At 39.4% G+C, this 18468-nt stretch overlaps 3 protein-coding genes across 3 annotated transcripts; 1 reads left to right on the forward strand and 2 right to left on the reverse strand.

Annotated features, from left to right (window-relative positions):
- The first annotated feature begins 1085 nt into the window (after nucleotides 1–1085).
- On the forward strand, nucleotides 1086–4118 carry LOC131298253 (uncharacterized). Its single transcript, XM_058323618.1, has 6 exons — nucleotides 1086–1455; nucleotides 2067–2108; nucleotides 2563–2678; nucleotides 2904–3009; nucleotides 3236–3289; nucleotides 3619–4118. Exons 1-6 carry the CDS (start codon nucleotides 1180–1182, stop codon nucleotides 3775–3777), a joined length of 753 nt encoding a protein of 250 aa, XP_058179601.1. The 5' UTR covers nucleotides 1086–1179; the 3' UTR covers nucleotides 3778–4118.
- A 2394-nt stretch (nucleotides 4119–6512) lies between these two features.
- On the reverse strand, nucleotides 6513–7296 carry LOC131298254 (protein PELPK1-like). The gene has a single exon (XM_058323619.1). The coding sequence runs from the start codon at nucleotides 7209–7211 to the stop codon at nucleotides 6750–6752; it is 462 nt and encodes a 153-aa protein (XP_058179602.1). The 5' UTR covers nucleotides 7212–7296; the 3' UTR covers nucleotides 6513–6749.
- Nucleotides 7297–13636: 6340 nt separating this feature from the next.
- LOC131298255 (protein PELPK2-like) lies at nucleotides 13637–14627 on the reverse strand. The gene has a single exon (XM_058323620.1). The coding sequence runs from the start codon at nucleotides 14551–14553 to the stop codon at nucleotides 13921–13923; it is 633 nt and encodes a 210-aa protein (XP_058179603.1). The 5' UTR covers nucleotides 14554–14627; the 3' UTR covers nucleotides 13637–13920.
- Nucleotides 14628–18468: the final 3841 nt, after the last annotated feature.

Genomic DNA, 18468 nt, shown 5'->3' on the forward strand with positions numbered 1-18468 from the left:
CTGCGAATAGCAGCGCCCTTCATTTTTCATACTTGAAAGAGGCAAAATGCACCTTGCACCCTTAGGCTCCGTTCCAGAACACCTTTTTAAAAAATAAGTACTTATTTCACATTTTCAAATTCAAAAATAATATAAATGAAAAATTATTTTTCAATTTTTTTTCACCGTATAAAATATCTCAATGAGATTTATCAAACAAGATCTATATTGATAGAAAAATTATTTACGTAAACACATGATTTTTGAGCTTGAAATTACCTTCTTAAAAAATAAGTACTTATTTTCGTTTCCGGAACGGGGCCTTGTACAGCTGGTAAAATTGCATTGTTTCACAATCCTTCTGCAAGAAGCGTGCACACGTTATAGTAAAGTTGATGTGTCTTGCTTGATATGAATGGCCTATTTCAAATCACAAATTGGGGTACACCACAATAGTTGTAACAAATTGAGAGTGTTTCCACTTTTGAGCTTAAAAGTAGGGGTGCGTGCGATCTGGATTGGTGCTATTCTCTAAAAATTCAGTAATGAGGTCACTCCAAATGGTGTTAGAAAATTGAGAACCAAAACAGAATCAATATATGTGTATCCAAATTCAAACCGCAAGATCGGACCAATTTTGGTTCTACATGATTAGCATCCAAGCACTTTTTTTCCGCAAACCATGATCAACTTATAAAATTATTTAGAATTTAGAGCACCATAAAATAATTATAATAATTTCATCAAGATTCAAAAACAAATATGGTCCTCAAAACACTTACAATCTACCATCACTAAAGCAACTTTTAAAATTGATGAAAAAAACCATTAAAGTAGCTGTATCATACAAACTCACATACACTGCTATCAAATAGATTAGTTCGGTTCTCATCGCAGTTCTCAAATTGAAAATTAGTAGCTGAATCAAAATTATCGATTCTTATTTTTGCAAAACTATAACCAGATCAACGAACCACAGAATGACCAAATAGAACGATTCGGTCCAGATCGGTGTTTTATCGGTTACTTCGGTTTTCCTAAACACCCATTTATCACAACGGTGTAATAGTGGAACTACTACAAAACTTTGGGCCAAACTGTCATTGGCCAAAACCAAAAGACGCGGGGGCAACTGTTATAATCCAACCAAGATAATCCAGCCACTTTTCATCGCAAAAAAACCCCCGCCCAAATGAGCCAATGCAGGTGGCGATTTCACCACTGAATCCCTTCCGTAGCCATTGTCGTCAAGTTCTGTACGCCTCACTGCTTCTAATCGCCGGAGCTAAGAAACCGATGGTTACCACCACCGCTTGCAGCAGCAGTAGCGGGGGCGGCGGCGGAGGAAACCACCCAGGTGCGTTCACGACCATCAAGGAGAGGGTCACCTTCGAACGAGAGATCAAAAAGAGCAAATTCATCGCCGTTGCGGGCCCCATCTCCGACGAGCGCTCCGCCCACTCTTTCCTCTCCGAGGTTAGTTACAATCACTTAGGGCTTTCTCTGCGGTTTTCACGAACAAAGTGATAAAAAAGAAGAACGCAAATTCACTTCCAAAAAAAATTAAGTATCAGGCATTGTACAAAAAGATTTGAAAAGATCACATTTTTAGCAGGAAAAATACTGCTATTTGGGATTTGATGGACTTATCACTTATATTGAATAGTCTGATGTTTGGCACTAGATTTTGTGCCCTTTTAATTGGGTCAGTCCATGCGGGTTTTGCGTCGGCTTTAATTGGCCCTCGCCAGTGAACGGTAGAGTTGGTTTCAGATTAGTTAAGGTGTGTGTAAATTGGCCTCGACACCCCAACTATAAAAAAAGAAAAGAAAAGAATAAGTTTTGGGCCCTCTTTTTGATAACTATTTCGAGCCGAAAGTAGAAGTTTTGTTTGCTTTTATAGAGTTTAAATTCGTTGCTCTTAGACCATATCAAGGTTTTTTAATTTGTTCATTTCCTACATGCTCTGTTTGGCTGCGCATTTTTGCCGCACATTTTTCAATACCCCTTTAATTTATCCAAGATACCAGTTTGTGAAGCAACATTAATAAGCTACTTCTTTTTACTGATTAACTGTTTATGTATAGGTCCGGGATACACGTGCTACTCATAATTGTTGGGCATATAAGGTATGTATTATCAGGCCATGTTGTGGAGTAGATTTTTTCCTTAAAAATATAAGCTTAATTTGTACTCGTTTATAGACTAGGATCCCAATGCCCTCACCATGAACTACATGTAAATGTAATTCATACGAAATGCCGAAGATATTCACGTACTTGAGCAAGTTTTAGGAATTTGACTGTTAAATTCCCGTTTCATACAATTGTGTGCTTAATGAGCGTGTGACAACATTTATACTAAGAGTTGTGAGTAGTCCCTAGTGGCCTCCAATGGAATTTGATGTAAAATGTGAAATTTTCGGTGGCTGGACTTGCATGTTCCTTTGTGGTGTGCATGGATTAAAAATCATTCTAGCAATATATGGTTTAAAGGGAGAGCTCATGGGAAGCATGTTCGGGCGGAGTTATCTTTGTGACCTTGTTCCTTAATTTAGCGCAATTCTGCTGGTGTGGATCCTAGGTCGGTGATCAATACCGGTGTAATGATGATGGTGAACCTTCCGGTACAGCTGGCAAACCTATACATTCTGCAATAGTTTCTTCAGGAGTAGATCGTGTGATGGTGGTTGTGATAAGGTATGTCTCTCAGAATTGCTGATGAAGGGTGTATATATCATAATCTACTTGAACAAGTCTATTAACAATATATCTTGCTACTGTAGGTGCATGTTGTCATACTCATCAGTAGTTGATGATTGAAGAAGTAAAAAACATGACATCTTGTTCTATTTTATGCATGCACCAAGGATGTCCAACTACTTAATCGAAATTTGGTTTATCTAGATTATTCGTTAATTTCAGGTACTTTGGAGGTATCAAGCTAGGAACAGGAGGGTTAGTCAGGGCTTATGGTGGAGTAGCTGCAGAATGCCTTAAAAATTCGACACCTGTTCTTGTCAAATCTAAAGTAATAGTTTACTCTCTCTTTCTCTCTCTCTCTGCTTTTATTCCCCAATTATCTGCTAACATTTTTGCTGATATTATTTGCTGCATTTTGAAACTTAAATGGAGCTATCTTGAATATTCCTATATTAGGACGATTGCTCTGTTTTTATGGCATTTGCTTCATATTTGTCATCATTGTAGTTTCCTTTATAAAAACTTATAGTTCTTACGAGCATTTTTCGTTATAGGTTCGGTTGGGTATGGAGGTTCCATTTGATCTGTTGGGAGTTGTCTACCATCAGGTAAGACTGGTCAGATGCAGTACTAACTTGTTTTGAGGTTGGGAACTATGTATGAAAATGTTATGTGTATTAACATATCGATATGCTCCTCCCCTGCAACCCCCTATCCCTATTTACCGCATAGTTTCTATTTCTTGCTAAGTTCCGATAGTTACAGCTATTATTTGTCAATGGGATTATTCCACCGGAAATGCATTATTGGGCTATAGTACTTTCATTTTATTGTCTATGAATAGTGCAAGGTTCTAGAAATAGCCGATACTCTGAATTCTTTGGTAATTTTAGCTATCTTACAAGTTGAGCTTTTACTTGTGCTTGGTGACTTGCAGCTACAGTCTTTCCAAGTTGAGGACATAAAGCAAGATTATGAAACTGGAAAATATAATATCTCCATGGTCACTTTCAAAGTTGATTTTGATCGAGTTGAGAGTTTGGAGGATGCTATCAAAGCCAATTGTAGCCGAGAAATAGTTTTCTACAAAAGCTGAAACGGATTGATGCAATCTTCCTTATAGTTCTTGGTCCCTTTTATAGAGAGTTGTCCAGTTCATGACTACCTTTTAGTTTGTCACTAAGGCAGCAGTTTCATGACCGGTAACTGCATCTTCCCTCCCCTCTAAAATGGAATTGTGCACTTTGTATAGCCACCCAATTCACATATGGATGCAATCTGGAGAATTTTAACTGATATAAGCATGCATGTTCGGCTTAGATGGCATTGACAAATACACTGGAAATGTGGATTTGACCTGATAAGTCTTTCTTGTATATGCGTCTCTTCAGTTGAATAAAAATTATACTAATATTATTTGTGTTTACATCGTTTCAATCTTGTTTCATCAGCATGAAGCTGTTTATTGATTATACAATTCAATCCAGTGGTGCAGTGACTTAATTGGACTTCCTATGTGATAATTTTGCTGTGTGATTTTGAATGGTTGACGGATCCTTTAATATATTCTCACTGCAAAATTCAAACTTAAGACTACTATGTGGAATGGAAGTAGAAATTTTCGTTACTTCTACTTCTGTTTGCCAGATGATTATAGAACTTGTGAAGCAGTCAAATCTTTTTAAACCTTCTCTTTTGAGTAGAAATCTTTGTGGTGAACTTGTTCATTCAGTGAAAGCGGATTGTTTCACATGCCATTGAAGTTGAAATGTTGAACTATTAAGAAAACTTCCTTAACAGAGACCGCAGAAGGAGCAATTAGTAATCAATTTTCAGTATATCTATAAGCTTTTTAGAGTTCCATATTTGACTATACTTTTCCGTTCTTCTGTTCTTTTCCCTTTCCTTAGTTGTTTAGTTCGGAGATTTAGTCTGGGAAGGGAAAAGAAAGGTAAAGAAAAACGGAAGGCAAATTGTTTATTGGTTTTGTTTGGTTGGGTTGAGATGGAATTGCCAGCGGTGTCTGCAGCAGTTGGTGGGTCCCCAAGGCTGTGTTTGATGCTTGCAAGTGATAATTATAAGATCAAAGGTAGAACCAAACTATGATAAAGAGCAGACATTGTTAGATGGTAGGAAGTTTTAGGAGTTGGGCCAGAGATGGTTTGGTTGCTAACTGAACAGGTTTTTGTCAGATGGAGAGATAACACATATATTATTGCTTGGGTATTTATTGAGAAAATTTATGAGAAGAATCAATGGATCTGGAAAGACCTATGTGGGTTTGATGAGGTGTGGTTGGACGACGTGTGGAGAAACATTGGCTTGTTCACCTCCCAAACTTTGACCTTTGGAAATTATGTATTAAAACACTGTCTTGTTATGGAACATTGGTGGGGTCCAAATCGTAGATTATGTTTAAGGAACATCATGTACTTGGTGATGAATCCTTCAACAGTAGCCAAAATCAAATTGTAAAAGTTATCATCTCTGTTGTCTAGCACTCCTATGAAGTTAATAATGACTACCGAGAGCTCCGAATTTCTGTTGGGGTACTAATCCAATCAAAGTAACCATGTTGTGATATTAAGCATTTGATCTCAAATGCAGAAAGAGTGCTGAGGTGATGGTCTTTATTCGTAGCATGTCAGTAATTGTTGAATTATTCCAGTTTGCTTAGTGAGACCCTTAAGATTGAACGGAAGATTTGATAACTCAAACTGGGGTGGAAACATCCCATTGGAGAACAAAGTAATGGAGCATGTGTTTAGGAAGGTTGTGGATAGGGATTTATTTATTCGAAGGTGTTAGTTAGTAGCGTGAAACTAGAAGATCTTTACTGGGTCTTGGTCGTGAAAGTAGGAAATTAAAGGTAAAGGAAACATTAAGAACTCCTCTGAGTGGTCAAGAAGATCTCCTCTGAGTTAAGATACTGTATCAGCTCTTGGAGGAACATTAAGAACTCTCCTGCCAACCAACATTTATGTGTGGTTTGGAATGTATCAAGCAAAATCTTTGCTGGGTCTTGGTTCTGTCTGGTTTTGTGTTCTTCCTTTGTTTTAGGCCTGTGATGTTTTGGTAGCAGTATTAGTCGGTATGCTATTCCTGCTACCTAGTTTGTGTTGGAAAAGTAAACTTGATTTTAGATAATTAGATATTCTAGGAAATCGTGAAGACGCATGGTACATGAATGGTGGGGTTCATGTTTGTAGTTGAGGAGTCTAATTGAAGATAATTTAGAATTAATTATGGTATATATCCAAGAGTCATCTAGAAGTTTGTGTACTTGGCTAGGTTCATGTAACTTGGCGTCTATATAAACTATGTACTCCAGTGATTCTAAGGTGTGGCCAATGTGTGATGGAAAGTAGAGAGAAAGTGATTAGAAAGAGTGAGGTTGAGTAGAGTGGATGAAGCACTATAAGTAATCAAGTGTGATAAAGATTGTTTGAAGTATTTTATAAACAAAATTGTGTGTTATCTCCTCCCTCGCATCTCTCCCACTTGTTTAAGTGTATTTCGTCCATCACGAATTTCCAACAGTTGGTCTAGTGTGTCCTAGTTGTTGTTTTGGTCTTGTTCCTGCTTTCTTTGCTTGTATTTTCTTGCTTTTGTTGGGCTGGGTTAATAAAATGAGTAGAAAATAGAAACCGTGTCTTGACATTCTACTATTTTATTGTTTGGGTATCTGGAGAAAAAAAGATTATAACAGTGTAAAACATAATTCTTTTTTTCCATTTTCTTTTCACTTTCACTTAGCAAGTCTAGAATCTAACCTTAGCATAAGGTTAAGCTACAAAGATTTGGATTGTAGGGGGCAGAGAAAGCAAAACCTAAAAGTAAAGAAGACAAACGTATTATGTATTAAACAAGAAGCAACAATCTCAGTAGATACAAGAAAACAGTACAACCTGACCACACATGTATAAAAAATTGGAAAACTCAAGACTCCTTAAAAAAGACAAAAAATAAATAAAATAAAAGATAGAACGCAAGAACTGACTGTAATGGCACAATACAAGCAAATTTAGAATCAATAATGACGAACGATGTGGGTGGTGTCTCAGAGACTTAGTTAGATGGTGGTGGCGAGAGAGAAGGAATTGCTGGCATAGTGGTTGGAAAGGTTGGGATAGAAGGAATTGTTGTTGGGATGGTGGGCAGTGAAATGGCTGGCAGCGGTGGGAGAGTCATCTTAGGAACTGAAGGCATGGTTGGCATCGGCGGCAACGTGGGTTTTGGCAAGGTTGGGACTGTTGGCATTGTAGGCAAAGGGGTGGTTGGCATAGGTGGCAATGTGGGTTTTGGCAAGGTTGGGACTGTTGGCATTGTAGGCAAAGGAGTGGTGGGTAGTGGCGGCAATGTGGCTTGGGGAACAGTGGGCATTGCCGGCAGTGGAGGTAGTTTAGGCATAGGTGGAATTGCAGCAGGCCCTGCCTGCATAAGCTGCCGGGCCGCCAAGGTCAAATGGATACTTGAAAGGGATAATGCCAGGATCAGAGGAACAACCAGAATTTGATGAAAAACTGCCATTGTTTGAGGTTTTAGGAGATACGGAAGAAGGGGGGGTTCTCTAACTTCGTATGTTTTTCTCAGATGAAGAGACTAGCATGTTTTAGTGAGTATTTATAGAGAAACTTAATGAGGAGATTGAACAGATTTGGAAAGACCAATGAGAGTTTGATGAGATGTGGTTGAAACATTTGTTCGTTCACCTTCCAAATTTTGACCCTTGCAAATGATGGTAACCTACAATTCTGGCTGGCCATGCAACGTGTTATGTTGTTGCCAATGACATTGAGTGGGACCTAATCATATTTTATATGCAACTATGCAAGGAAAACCACGTACTTGGTGATGGTTTTCTAGCACAAAACAAGACAAAATCAAGTGCAACATAAAATCATTGTTGTCCTATAGCATTTTTTTTAAAATAATTCAGGTGTTCGGGCTAGCTTACGCGCACATTGACTAATTCTTAGGGCTCAATTCCACTGCCCATTTACAGGGAGCCCAATTAAAGTTGGAGCGAAGGTCCGTTGTGCCGTATGGCCTAGCCCCAAAGGAGTTAATAGCACGTGGGAGGTTTCAAAACTTGAAATCTTAGGAGCGGGAGCAAATCCCTAAGTCACAGGCTTTGATCACCAGACCAACTCCTTAGGGTGGTTGTCCTATAACATTGACCCAACTCAGAGCTCCGCATTTTTTTTTTGTCGGAACTAATCGAATTGAAATAACAATTAATGTTGTTAGATTAAGCATTTGACCTGAAAAAGAATGTGTGTGTGAGTGTGTTTTTTTTGGGGTCATATTGGAGTAATCGTTCTGTTATACACATTTACTCTATGAACCTTGAGATTACATGGAAGATTTGTTTTTCAAACTAGGGAGCATGCTACGATTGGAAAACACAAGAATGTGGAGTCCTAGTTACGAAGCTGAGAGAGAAAGATTATTAGTTCCCTGGATTTCAAGGTTACTTTGTCAAAAAAAAGTTAGCTGGATTTGCTTGTTTAAATGAAGAAATATGCTATGAAGAGGGTGCTTGTCCATCCTGCTAAATCGTTCTTCTGTATTTTGAACCCTTCAGTTAAACCAATTTACACTGAATTCTGCTTACATTGACTATTTTGCAACATTTAGTTATATACATAATTTGATCCATTGGCGTAGCAACTTAATGAAAACTTATAAAGCTATCTACTTGCGCTTCTGATATGACTGAGCTTTGTGTTCTTGAATGGTTGAAGGAAACTTAGTTTTAAGTTTTTAATAAACAAGAGTTTGATGCATTTGATTGGCAAAAGTTGGAGCAAATTTTCGGGCTTCCATGTGCTGTCACTGCATATTGAAACTTAAAGCGACAATCTAAAATCCTCGGTAAATTTTTCCTAGGAGTGTTCAAGAATCTGTAGTACTGGTAAACTGTTTAGGATTGGCCTGATTTGTTTGAATAGAAGGTTTCTGGTTCCAAGTACTTAATAATCCTTGTCCGCTTTAAACAAAAGCGATCTCTTACGTTCTCAGATTTTAGCCTTAAGAACCGCATTGGACCACCGAACCGTATTGTATTTTTATTTGATTTCAATCGGTAGATCCGTATATGTCCATGCTTTACGTTTGTTTGGAAGGGATGAGAAAATGAATAAGATTTTCTCAGAAAATGTTCTCTTTTTTTATTTTTTTATTTATTCTTTGGTCGCTGACAGAAAATTGATGTATTAATGTCTTCATGTTCGGAACGTAGAAAAAGGGAGAACAGAGGATTCGAAACCCAAGAGTGGAAAATTACAAACGTATATTCATGCAAAACACAAGAAAGTATTCCCATATACTCTGAAACGGTACAAAGTGATTCCATATTTAAAACAACAAATACGTAAGAACTGCTCAAACTTCACAAAATAAATGCAAACTAGAATGATGATGGCAGTGGTGTTTCAAAGGATTAGTTAGATGGTGGTGGGGAGAGGAAAGGAATAGCTGGGATAGTCGTCGGAATGGCCGGGATAGAGGGAATTGCAGGGATGGTGGGCAGCGAAGTGGCTGGCATTGGTGGGAGAGTCATCTTAGGAGCTGTAGGCATGGTTGGCAATGTTGGATTTGGCAGAGTCGACGGAATTTGGGTTGTTGGCAAAGGCGGCATTGAGGGGTTTGGCAAGGTTGGGACCGTTGGCAAAGGGGTGGACGGTAGTGGTGGCAATGTGGCTTGGGGAACAGTTGGCATCGTTGGCAAAGGGGTGGTCGGTAGAGGCGGCAATGTGGCTTGGGGAACGGTTGGCATCGCCGGCATTGGAGGCATTGTGAGTTTAGGGATAGAAGGCAGTGTCTGCAGAAGCTGGCGGGCCGCAAGGGTCATGTGGATGCTTGAAAGTGATAATGCCAAGATCAGAGGCAGAATCAAATCGTGATGAAAAGCAGCCATTGCTCGATAAGTGTAGAAGGCTTTGGGAGGTTTGCTAAAGAGGCTGTGGTTCCCAAGTTAATGAAGAGATTAACAATATTAGTCGGTATTTATAGAGGAAACTGAAGACAAGAATCAACAGATTTCGAAAGACTATTAGAAGATTGATGAGATGTGGTTGGACCAAGTGTGGAGAAACACTGGTTCGTTCACCTTCCTTAGTTTTGACTCGTCCAAATGATGTAGTTAATCTACAATGGTGGCTTTCAGTGGAACAATCTTGTCCAATGGCATGGGTGGGTGACTGGTGTGGGTGGGAGTGGGACCAAAATCACAGTTTATGTGCATGCAAGTATGGAACTTCTTCATGAATTGGTGTTGGTTTTCTTGGGAAAAAAATAAGAAGGATAGCCAAAATCAAGTGAAAACTAACATCTTTGTGATCTAGTAGCAATGACCCAACTAACAGTTCCATATTTCTTTCCCGGGGTAAAGTGCTAGTGGAAGGCAAAAACCAACAAATTACGCAGACGAACGGATGTCTGACCAAACACGAACGCGCCGATGAACTCAGAATGCTACAGATCTAGTCCATTCAAGTCATCACGAGTTGTACTCGGTAGTGCTTCTCGGGAATTGTGCATATAGAGATTAGAAAAAGAATCGATCTACAACTGACTCGTGCACAGAAGTGTCCAAACTGTTCGATGAACGTGGGCCTTGCAATAGAATGAGAGGCCTATGTGCATCTGACGGTTCAAAAACACTGATATATTCGGATTTGTGCACGAAAGTCCACGCATGTAGCATTTTGCATCTTATGTTATGTCGGGATCTTGTTTACATTAAGCTGTTTACGCATATTGACTATCTTGAATTCAATCCATTGGTGCAGTAACTTATTTTTGACAAAGCTATCTAACTCTGTTTCTTAATTTGATTGTTCGATTTGTTTTTGAATGATTGAAGGGTACTTCATACTTGTAATTTTGACCAACCGTTTTGAGGTTTGATGACATTTCACTGGCAAAATTTGGAACGAGTTTTAGTGTTTCCAATCCGGACAAGTCTAAAACATCTGGTTTGGGCTATTTCATGATTAGCCGATTAGGTTTTGGTTCCAAGTAATCAAAGGTTCGTCATGGAATTATCTTCCAACCACATCATAGAACCAAACTGAATTGTTTTCTTACTTTTAATCGGCTTTAAAGGTGAAAGTATAAATGATTTTGCTTTTATCCTTTATCCTTTTTTGATAGTGCTTCTATGTTTTATAAACTGGTTCTTAATTAACTGGTTTCTGTTCTGCGTATGCATGTTTACGTATAGCTTTGTTTGCTGTCAATAGGTTTGTTCACTTTTTATTATACTTATAGATTCGCATATAATATGCAGTGCGTAGTTTCTTTACGCGTTATCTTAAAGTTTTTCTGTAGAATATTGCAAAAATTTGTGTGCTTGTGGATGGTTTGATATGACTACATAATTTCCCGTTTCACTCAGAAGTTTAAGTCCTAGAGATAGAAAGAAAGGAGAACAGAGAAATGAAAAATCAAAAGTGAAAAAGACCACCTTATTCATTTTGTATACTAGGAATCACACGATAAACAATGAAACGGTACAAACTGAGACAACCTGTTAATAAATGAAATTGAAAGCTCTCACACTCCTTGTAACAAAAAATCAGAATACATGAACAGACTGGCTTCTCAAATGCAAGAAAATTTAGACTCTCGATAACAACAATCTTTCCTCCATATATGTAAACGCATCATACTCTCTGTGGAGAAGATGAATTGGTGGCAGTGGTGTCATAAAGATTGTTTAGTTAGATGGTGGTGGTGAAAGAAATGGAATTGCTGGCATAGTTGTTGGGATTGAAGGAATGGTTGGGATTGAAGGAATGGTCGTAGCTGGCAGTGATGGTAAAGTAACCTTAGGAACCGAGGGCATGGTGGGCAGTGCTGGATTTGGCAAAGATGACGGAATTTGGGTGGTTGGCATAGGTGGCAATGTGGGTTTTGGCAAGGTTGGGACTGTTGGCATTGTAGGCAAAGGGGTGGTTGGCATAGGTGCCAATGTGGGTTTTGGCAAGGTTGGGATTGTTGGCATTGTAGGCAAAGGGGTGGTGGGTAGTGGTGGCAATGTGGCTTGGGGAATGGTTGGCATTGCCGGCAGTGGAGGCAGTGTGACCTTAGGCATAGATGGAATTGCAGCAGGCCCTGCCTGCATAAGCTGTCGGGCCGCCAAGGTCACATGGATGCTTGAAAGGGATAATGCCAGGATCAGAGGAAGGACCAGAATTTGATGAAAAGCAGCCATTGTTTGATATATGAGTAGGAGGTTTAAGGAGTGACTGAAGAAGGGGTCTGACTTTGTAAGTTTTTCTCAGATGAAGATACTTTTATGTATTAGTGGGCATTTATAGAGAAAACTCCATCGAAGAAAATTAATTTGGAAAGACCAATGAGAGTTTGATGAGATGTGGTTGGACAAAGTGAGGAGAAACACTTGTTGTTCACCTTCCAAACTTTGACCCTGGCAAATAAAATAGATGCTGGCCATGGAACAGTGTGACCCAAAGCGTAGTTTATGTCCACATCATGTTGTTTATGGTTTAACACAAATGTCAAAAATCTTCAACAACAGCCAAAATCAAGGACCTGACTGATAGCTCCATATTTTTTCCGGGTTAATAAACCAATGAAACCCTGTATGAAAATAACCATGTTGGGAGATTAAGAAGTCGATGAAGTAGAAAAGAATGTCCTCACAAACAAGAAAAAGGAAAAAAGGGAACACAGGTAGCAGTTTTTTATTTGGAACATCGTAGTTTGAGACCCTTGGGATTACATCGAAGATTTTGCATTTAGAACGATACCAATGTAATCCCCAATTGATGGGAGAAGAAAGTTGTGGAGTCCAGGAAGTTAGGAGGGAGAAAGTTTATGAAACACAAACACTAGGTATGGTGATGACTGTTCTAGCTGCTAGTGACTATGTTACATGAGCTCAGATAAGGGTGCCAAGGACAGGTATGTGTCCAAATATCGACATGCCATCAAATAAGTACGTGTATGGAAGCCAAGACACAACCTGATTTCATATTTTGTCGAAGCTTCGTTTATTTTCTAATTTCCAAAAGGATAACCTGATTTTTATAAAAAGTAACTACAGCATGTTGCCATCTCAGATATAATACAAATCTCATGCAGTCATGCATCATGAAAGCAACTGTTTCAGGAGCAGTTACATATCCTCTCCCTCTCAGATCAAACTGAGATATCACACTGAATTTGCTTCGTTTTGAATGAAATTGAGAACTATGCTGCTGCCGGAAAGTTGGTGCTTGTTCATCCAGATAAATGTTGCTTGTATATGGAACTCTTAGGGTATGAGTATTGAAATCTGTTTTCATTGCCTATATTGCGTTATGCCTATATTCCATCCGTGCTTTTTTACTTGTTCCACTTCTGAAAGTATCTGATTATATATCTGCTGAGATATTTTTTAATAGTTGATGGTACTTGTAACTTTGAACCACTGATAGAAGTTGGATGGGATTTTACGCAAAATCTTGAGGAAGTTTTAGAGTTTCCAGTTACAATCAATTCTCTCAGCATAGCTAGAACTAGAAACCTTATTTTGGGAAAGAAGAGGGGCATGCTACGGCATATAGAAAAGAATCACTCTCTTCTATGAGAGTGGACCTGGGGTACCTGCCGTGCCGAAAGACACTCCCCCTTTTACCTCCAATCCTGTCCAGGTTCCTTAGAGATGTGTTTGGTTCTTGGATTTCATATGGGAAAGGAAGAGAAAAGGGAAAATTAAGGCAAAGAAAAATGACATGAGAATTCAGTTCCCCACTTCTGTTCAGAAGGGCTTAGGAAATCAACAAGATTTCCCAGAAAGTCATCTCTTTCTTGTTTAGCCCATTTTACAGAAAAAAAATGATAAGGCGTAAATGAGTTCCCTTCATTTTCTATCTAAACTGAAAAAGAAGGAAGAACATAGGAGTCGAAACTCAAAAGTAAAAAGGACAAACATATTAATGTACTCGTACACAAGGAAATAATCTTATAGATGCAATGAAATGATATAAAGTGAACCAACTTATCTATAAATTGAAATTGAAAAACCACAACCCATTAAACAGGGAATTACTCTCAGATACAATGAAATGATACAAGTGAATCAACTTATCTAGTCCACATGAACGGACTAAAATTTCACAAATCCACGCAAATTTATAAGACCTTACAACAATCCATCCTTCGTATATGTAACATATGGTGTGCCCTGTAGATAAAGATGATTGATGATGGTGTTTCTGGTGGCTTAGTTAGATGGAGTTGGCACGGGGAAAGGAATTGCTGGCTTAGTCGTCGGGATGGTGGGGTAAGAAGGAATTGTTGTTGGGATGGTGGGCAACGGTGGTAGAGTCATCTTAGGAACTGTAGGCATGGTTGGCAATGTTGGAATCTGGGTGGTTGGCACATACGGCAATGTGGGCTTTGGCAAGGTTGGGACTGTTGGCATTGTCGGCAAAGGGGTGGTCTGCGGCAATGTGGGCTTTGGCAAGGTTGGGACTGTTGGCAATGTGGGCTTTGGCAAGGTTGGGACTGTTGGCACTGTCGGTAAAGGGGTGGTTGGCACAGACGGCAATGTGGGCTTTGGCAAGGTTGGGACTGTTGGCACTGTCGGTAAAGGGGTGGTTGGCACAGACGGCAATGTGGGCTTTGGCAAGGTTGGGACTGTGGCAATGGGCATTGTGGGCAGTGGAGGCAATGTGACTTTAGGTACAGATGGAATTGCTGTCTGCAGAAGGCTGCGAGCCGCAAAAGTCACGTGGATGCTTGAAAGTGATGATGCCAAGATCAGAGTTAGAACCAGATTGTAATGAAAGGCAGCCATTGTTTGATAGGAGTACTGGGCTTTTAGTAAGTTTTTCTCAGATGTCGAGACTAACATGTATCAGTGGGTATTTATAGGTAGAGAGAGGAGAAGAATCAACAGATTGGGCAAGACCAATGTGAGTCTGATGAGATTTGGTTGGAAAAAGTGGGGAGAAACACTAGTTCGTTCACCTTCCAAATATTGAAAATAAACTACTTTTTAATCTCCAATATGGGCTAACTGAGGAACATGTTGCCCAATGACATTGGGTGGGTGGGGCCCAAAAACCATATGTATGATACGGTGTACGTCTGAGTGTAGCACAAAATCCTTAACCAGAAATAGCCTAGATTTTATGCAAACCAAAGTATCATCCTTAGATATGCGGAGACTCCAGGATTTTAGAACCATGGGTCATTTATAAGTTAAATTGTCTTACCAATTATTAAAAAAAAAAAATCATTAGTAATGACAATTAATAATAATGACAATTAATAATCTAGTTTCGAAAAAATACACATCAAAAGCTCAACAAGCATTTCAACTAAGACAATTAATTTCTTTTCAATTTCACAAAAAAAAAAAAAAAAACACCCTCAAGAACTCCTACTATTTCATTCGACGGGTTTGTATTTGAAATTGTTGCATTATAGTCTCTTTGTCGATAACATCAAATACAGAGTACTTCTTTTACCCTTGCGTCTTGTTGTGCCGAAAACGAAATTGAGAATATAAACAAAACAACAAGCGAAAATCAAGAACACAAGATTTACGTGGTTTCCCAAATTGGGTACGTCCACGGGAGAAGAGCAAGATGATCCACTATAAACGGGGAGATAACACATAGAGCCGGTTATACCCGTAACTCTCGTTGAAACATCCAATTACAGATATCTAGGGACAAATCTCTGACGGAACCCGATAGGGATACTAAAACCCTAGGTGGAACCCAATAGAGTATAAACCAATACCCTAATATCTAATCTTCAACATGAGAGACCTCCTGGGGGCCTTTCCAAAGGGATTCACTCAAGAAGTCCAAAACCTAATGAAGAGAATAAGGCTATATTTATAGCCACAGAGTCCTTCTTAAAACCAATACTTGCCCAAACAAAATTCTTTGCACCCAAAGTCTAAACCAACAAAGAAACAAATCTTTTAGGAAGTCATATATCTTTTCTACCATTCCAAATTCAAGGCATATTTCCAACAAATCTCCACCTTGACTTGAATTCCCTCGAACTCAACACTATAGGCAATTCTCTCCTTCAATCGTTCATCTCCCCAAAAGCCCCCCACGGGGTAATCACTAACGGCACAAACGAGCAAGGCTCAAGCACACCCGCTTGACCTTGTAAACGCGACTTAGGAAAACCCAGCCGCACATGCCTCCAAATTGAGCCTCTATCTTCCAACGGGCACCTCCCACCCAATGCATCCCTCCCGGATACACACGAAGATCTGCTCAAACTCCACATGGAGTTAATTACCGACTCCACCACGGAGTTACTTACCGAACGAGTATACCGATAAATATAGTCTCCTCCTCAAACTCTTGACAAACTTTATACATCTCCTCCAACAAAAAAACCCTTGAATAATCCTTGTTGAACAAACTTCTCAACTTTGTAACAAGTCGCCATTGAAACGATCACCAATTGCATAGTCCACAGTGGAAAACGAAAGCCTCGAATTGAAAACCCGGAGCTCTGATACCAGTTTGTTGTGTCGAAAACGAAATTGAGAATATAAACAAAACAATAAGCGAAAATCAAGAACACAAGATTTATGTGGTTCCCCAAACTGGGGACGTCCACGGGAGAAGAGCAAGAGGATCCACTATAAACGGGAAGATAACACACAGAGTCGGCTATACCCGTAACTCTCGTTGAAGCATTCAATTACAGATATCTAGGGACAAATCTCTGACGGAACACGATAGGGATACTAAAACCCTAGGTGGAACCCAATAGAGCATAAACCAAAACCCTAATATCTAATTTTCAACATGAGAGACCCCCTGGGGGCCTCTCCAAAGGGATTCACTCAAGAAGTCCAAAACCTAATGAAGAGAATAAGGCTATATTTGTAGCCACAGAGTCCTTCCTAAAACCAATACTTGCCCAAACAAAATTCCTTGCACCTAAAGTCTAAACCAACAAGGAAACAAATCTTTTAGGAAGTCAAATATCTTTTCTACCATCCCAAATTCAAGGCATATTTCCAACACGTCTTATTCTGTCGGTAGTGTTTTAACTTTACCAAAAGGTTACAAAAGAGGAGTAATTTTTAGTGGTCTCGGACTCTTGGGGCACCGTTACGTGGTACCCCAACACTCCTGAATAACACACATTTTTATGGAATCCATACACTACCGGTGAGCTCCTTGGAAATGTGTGGTGTTTGGGGGTGTCGGTCCACCAAATAATTTTTCTACAAGTAGGGTGGGTTTAAGTGGGCACATTATCTATTGTGGTCATCAGATTGTAAGGGGGTGGTGCTTTAAGGTTTAACTTTCACAAAGGGGAGGGTGGGTTTCAAGTGAAAAAATAACCTTGTGTGGTGTCATCATCAAATTGTAATGGGGTCATTCATTAATTTGGAAAAACCTCGGTATAGTAATAGCAAATTTTTTTTCCTCCGTGGTGTCACTTGACCCCACTACTGTTGGAGTGGCGTCGTCACTGGATAATACTTGAAATGTTAATTTTTTTTCTTCGTTTTCAATAATGGCTAATACATGTGGACAGTCTAAAAGGAATAATCAAATATCAACGGAGGTGATTAGGAGCCTAATAGCGGGGGCCTCGTTTAAAGTTAGAGCAAAACTCTGTATGAACTCGTCTAAAAAGAGTTGATAGCACCCGAAAGGTTTGTTACCTCATCATCTGTCAATATTGGTTATGAAACATGAGTTCTTAGTGCATCGATGTCTGGGATCTAGGTGAACAAACCAGTGTTCATCAACATTTCGTCCAACTACTTCTCCCCCAAACTCAATAAAGTCTTGCCAAATCAACAGACTTTTCAAACATATGTTGCCTATAAATACTCACTTATGAATGTTGTTCTCTTCATCCAAATTCAGAGTAAAACTTCCTCAAACCTCCTACCTCCATCTCCTTAAACAATGGCTGCTTTTAACTCTACCTTTGTTCTATCTCTAATCATGGTTCTATCGTTTTCCACCATCCAAACGAGCCTCGGAGCTCGCCACCTCCTCCAATCAAATCCTACTATGCCTACAATTCCTACAATGCCTACAATTCCAACATTACCTACTATTCCTTCAATTCCTAAGGTCACACTTCCACCACTTCCGGCTATGCCAACGGTGCCCCAAGCAACTCTTCCAACACCACTGCCGACGACCATGCCAACGGTTCCAACCACACTGCCACCACTGCCAAGTGCCCAAATTCCACCGGCGTTGCCAAATCCAACACTGCCAACCATGCCCACAGTTCCTAAAGTGACTCTACCTCCGATGCCATCCATTCCAACGGCAATTCCTTCAATCCCAACAATGCCCACAGTTCCTGTGTATTCACCACCTCCATCTAACTAGGCCCCCTGCCTTATGCTATACCAGTCCGGCCGTTCCCCTTCCTCTCACATACATTGCGTATTATAAATTTCTGTGCACTTGGTGGTTGTTTGAGCCTGTCTTTATTCAGCAGTTATCTTAGGAGTCTTGAATTTTTTTTTTCTTTTTACAACATGTGGTGTCCTACTGTATTTGTTTTGTTGTACCTTAGCAGGTACTGTTCACTGTTCAATAAATAAGAGTATTGTTATTTATGGTTTCTTGTTTATTGAGTATTATCTCTAGTATTCTTCTGTATCTATTGCAAACTTGACCTTTTTCTGTCCTAAGTTTGGGGAGGGTTGTTCTAGATAAAAAAGGGACAGTAAGAAAATAACTTTCCAGGGAATGAATTTGGGTATTGGTATTATGGCTCATTCAAAAACCAGGGTGAATTAGAAAGA

This window comes from Rhododendron vialii, chromosome 8a (assembly GCF_030253575.1).
Source record: "Rhododendron vialii isolate Sample 1 chromosome 8a, ASM3025357v1".
Taxonomy (NCBI): Eukaryota; Viridiplantae; Streptophyta; class Magnoliopsida; order Ericales; family Ericaceae; genus Rhododendron; species Rhododendron vialii.

Coding starts and splice junctions, on each gene's coding strand:
- LOC131298253 (XM_058323618.1), top strand. CDS start 1,180: ATGCAGGTGGCGATTTCACCACTGAATCCCTTCCGTAGCCATTGTCGT. Junction 2,679..2,903: donor GTGATGGTGGTTGTGATAAG/GTATGTCTCTCA, acceptor CGTTAATTTCAG/GTACTTTGGAGGTATCAAGC. Junction 3,290..3,618: donor TGGGAGTTGTCTACCATCAG/GTAAGACTGGTC, acceptor GGTGACTTGCAG/CTACAGTCTTTCCAAGTTGA.
- LOC131298254 (XM_058323619.1), bottom strand. CDS start 7,211: ATGGCAGTTTTTCATCAAATTCTGGTTGTTCCTCTGATCCTGGCATTA.
- LOC131298255 (XM_058323620.1), bottom strand. CDS start 14,553: ATGTTAGTCTCGACATCTGAGAAAAACTTACTAAAAGCCCAGTACTCC.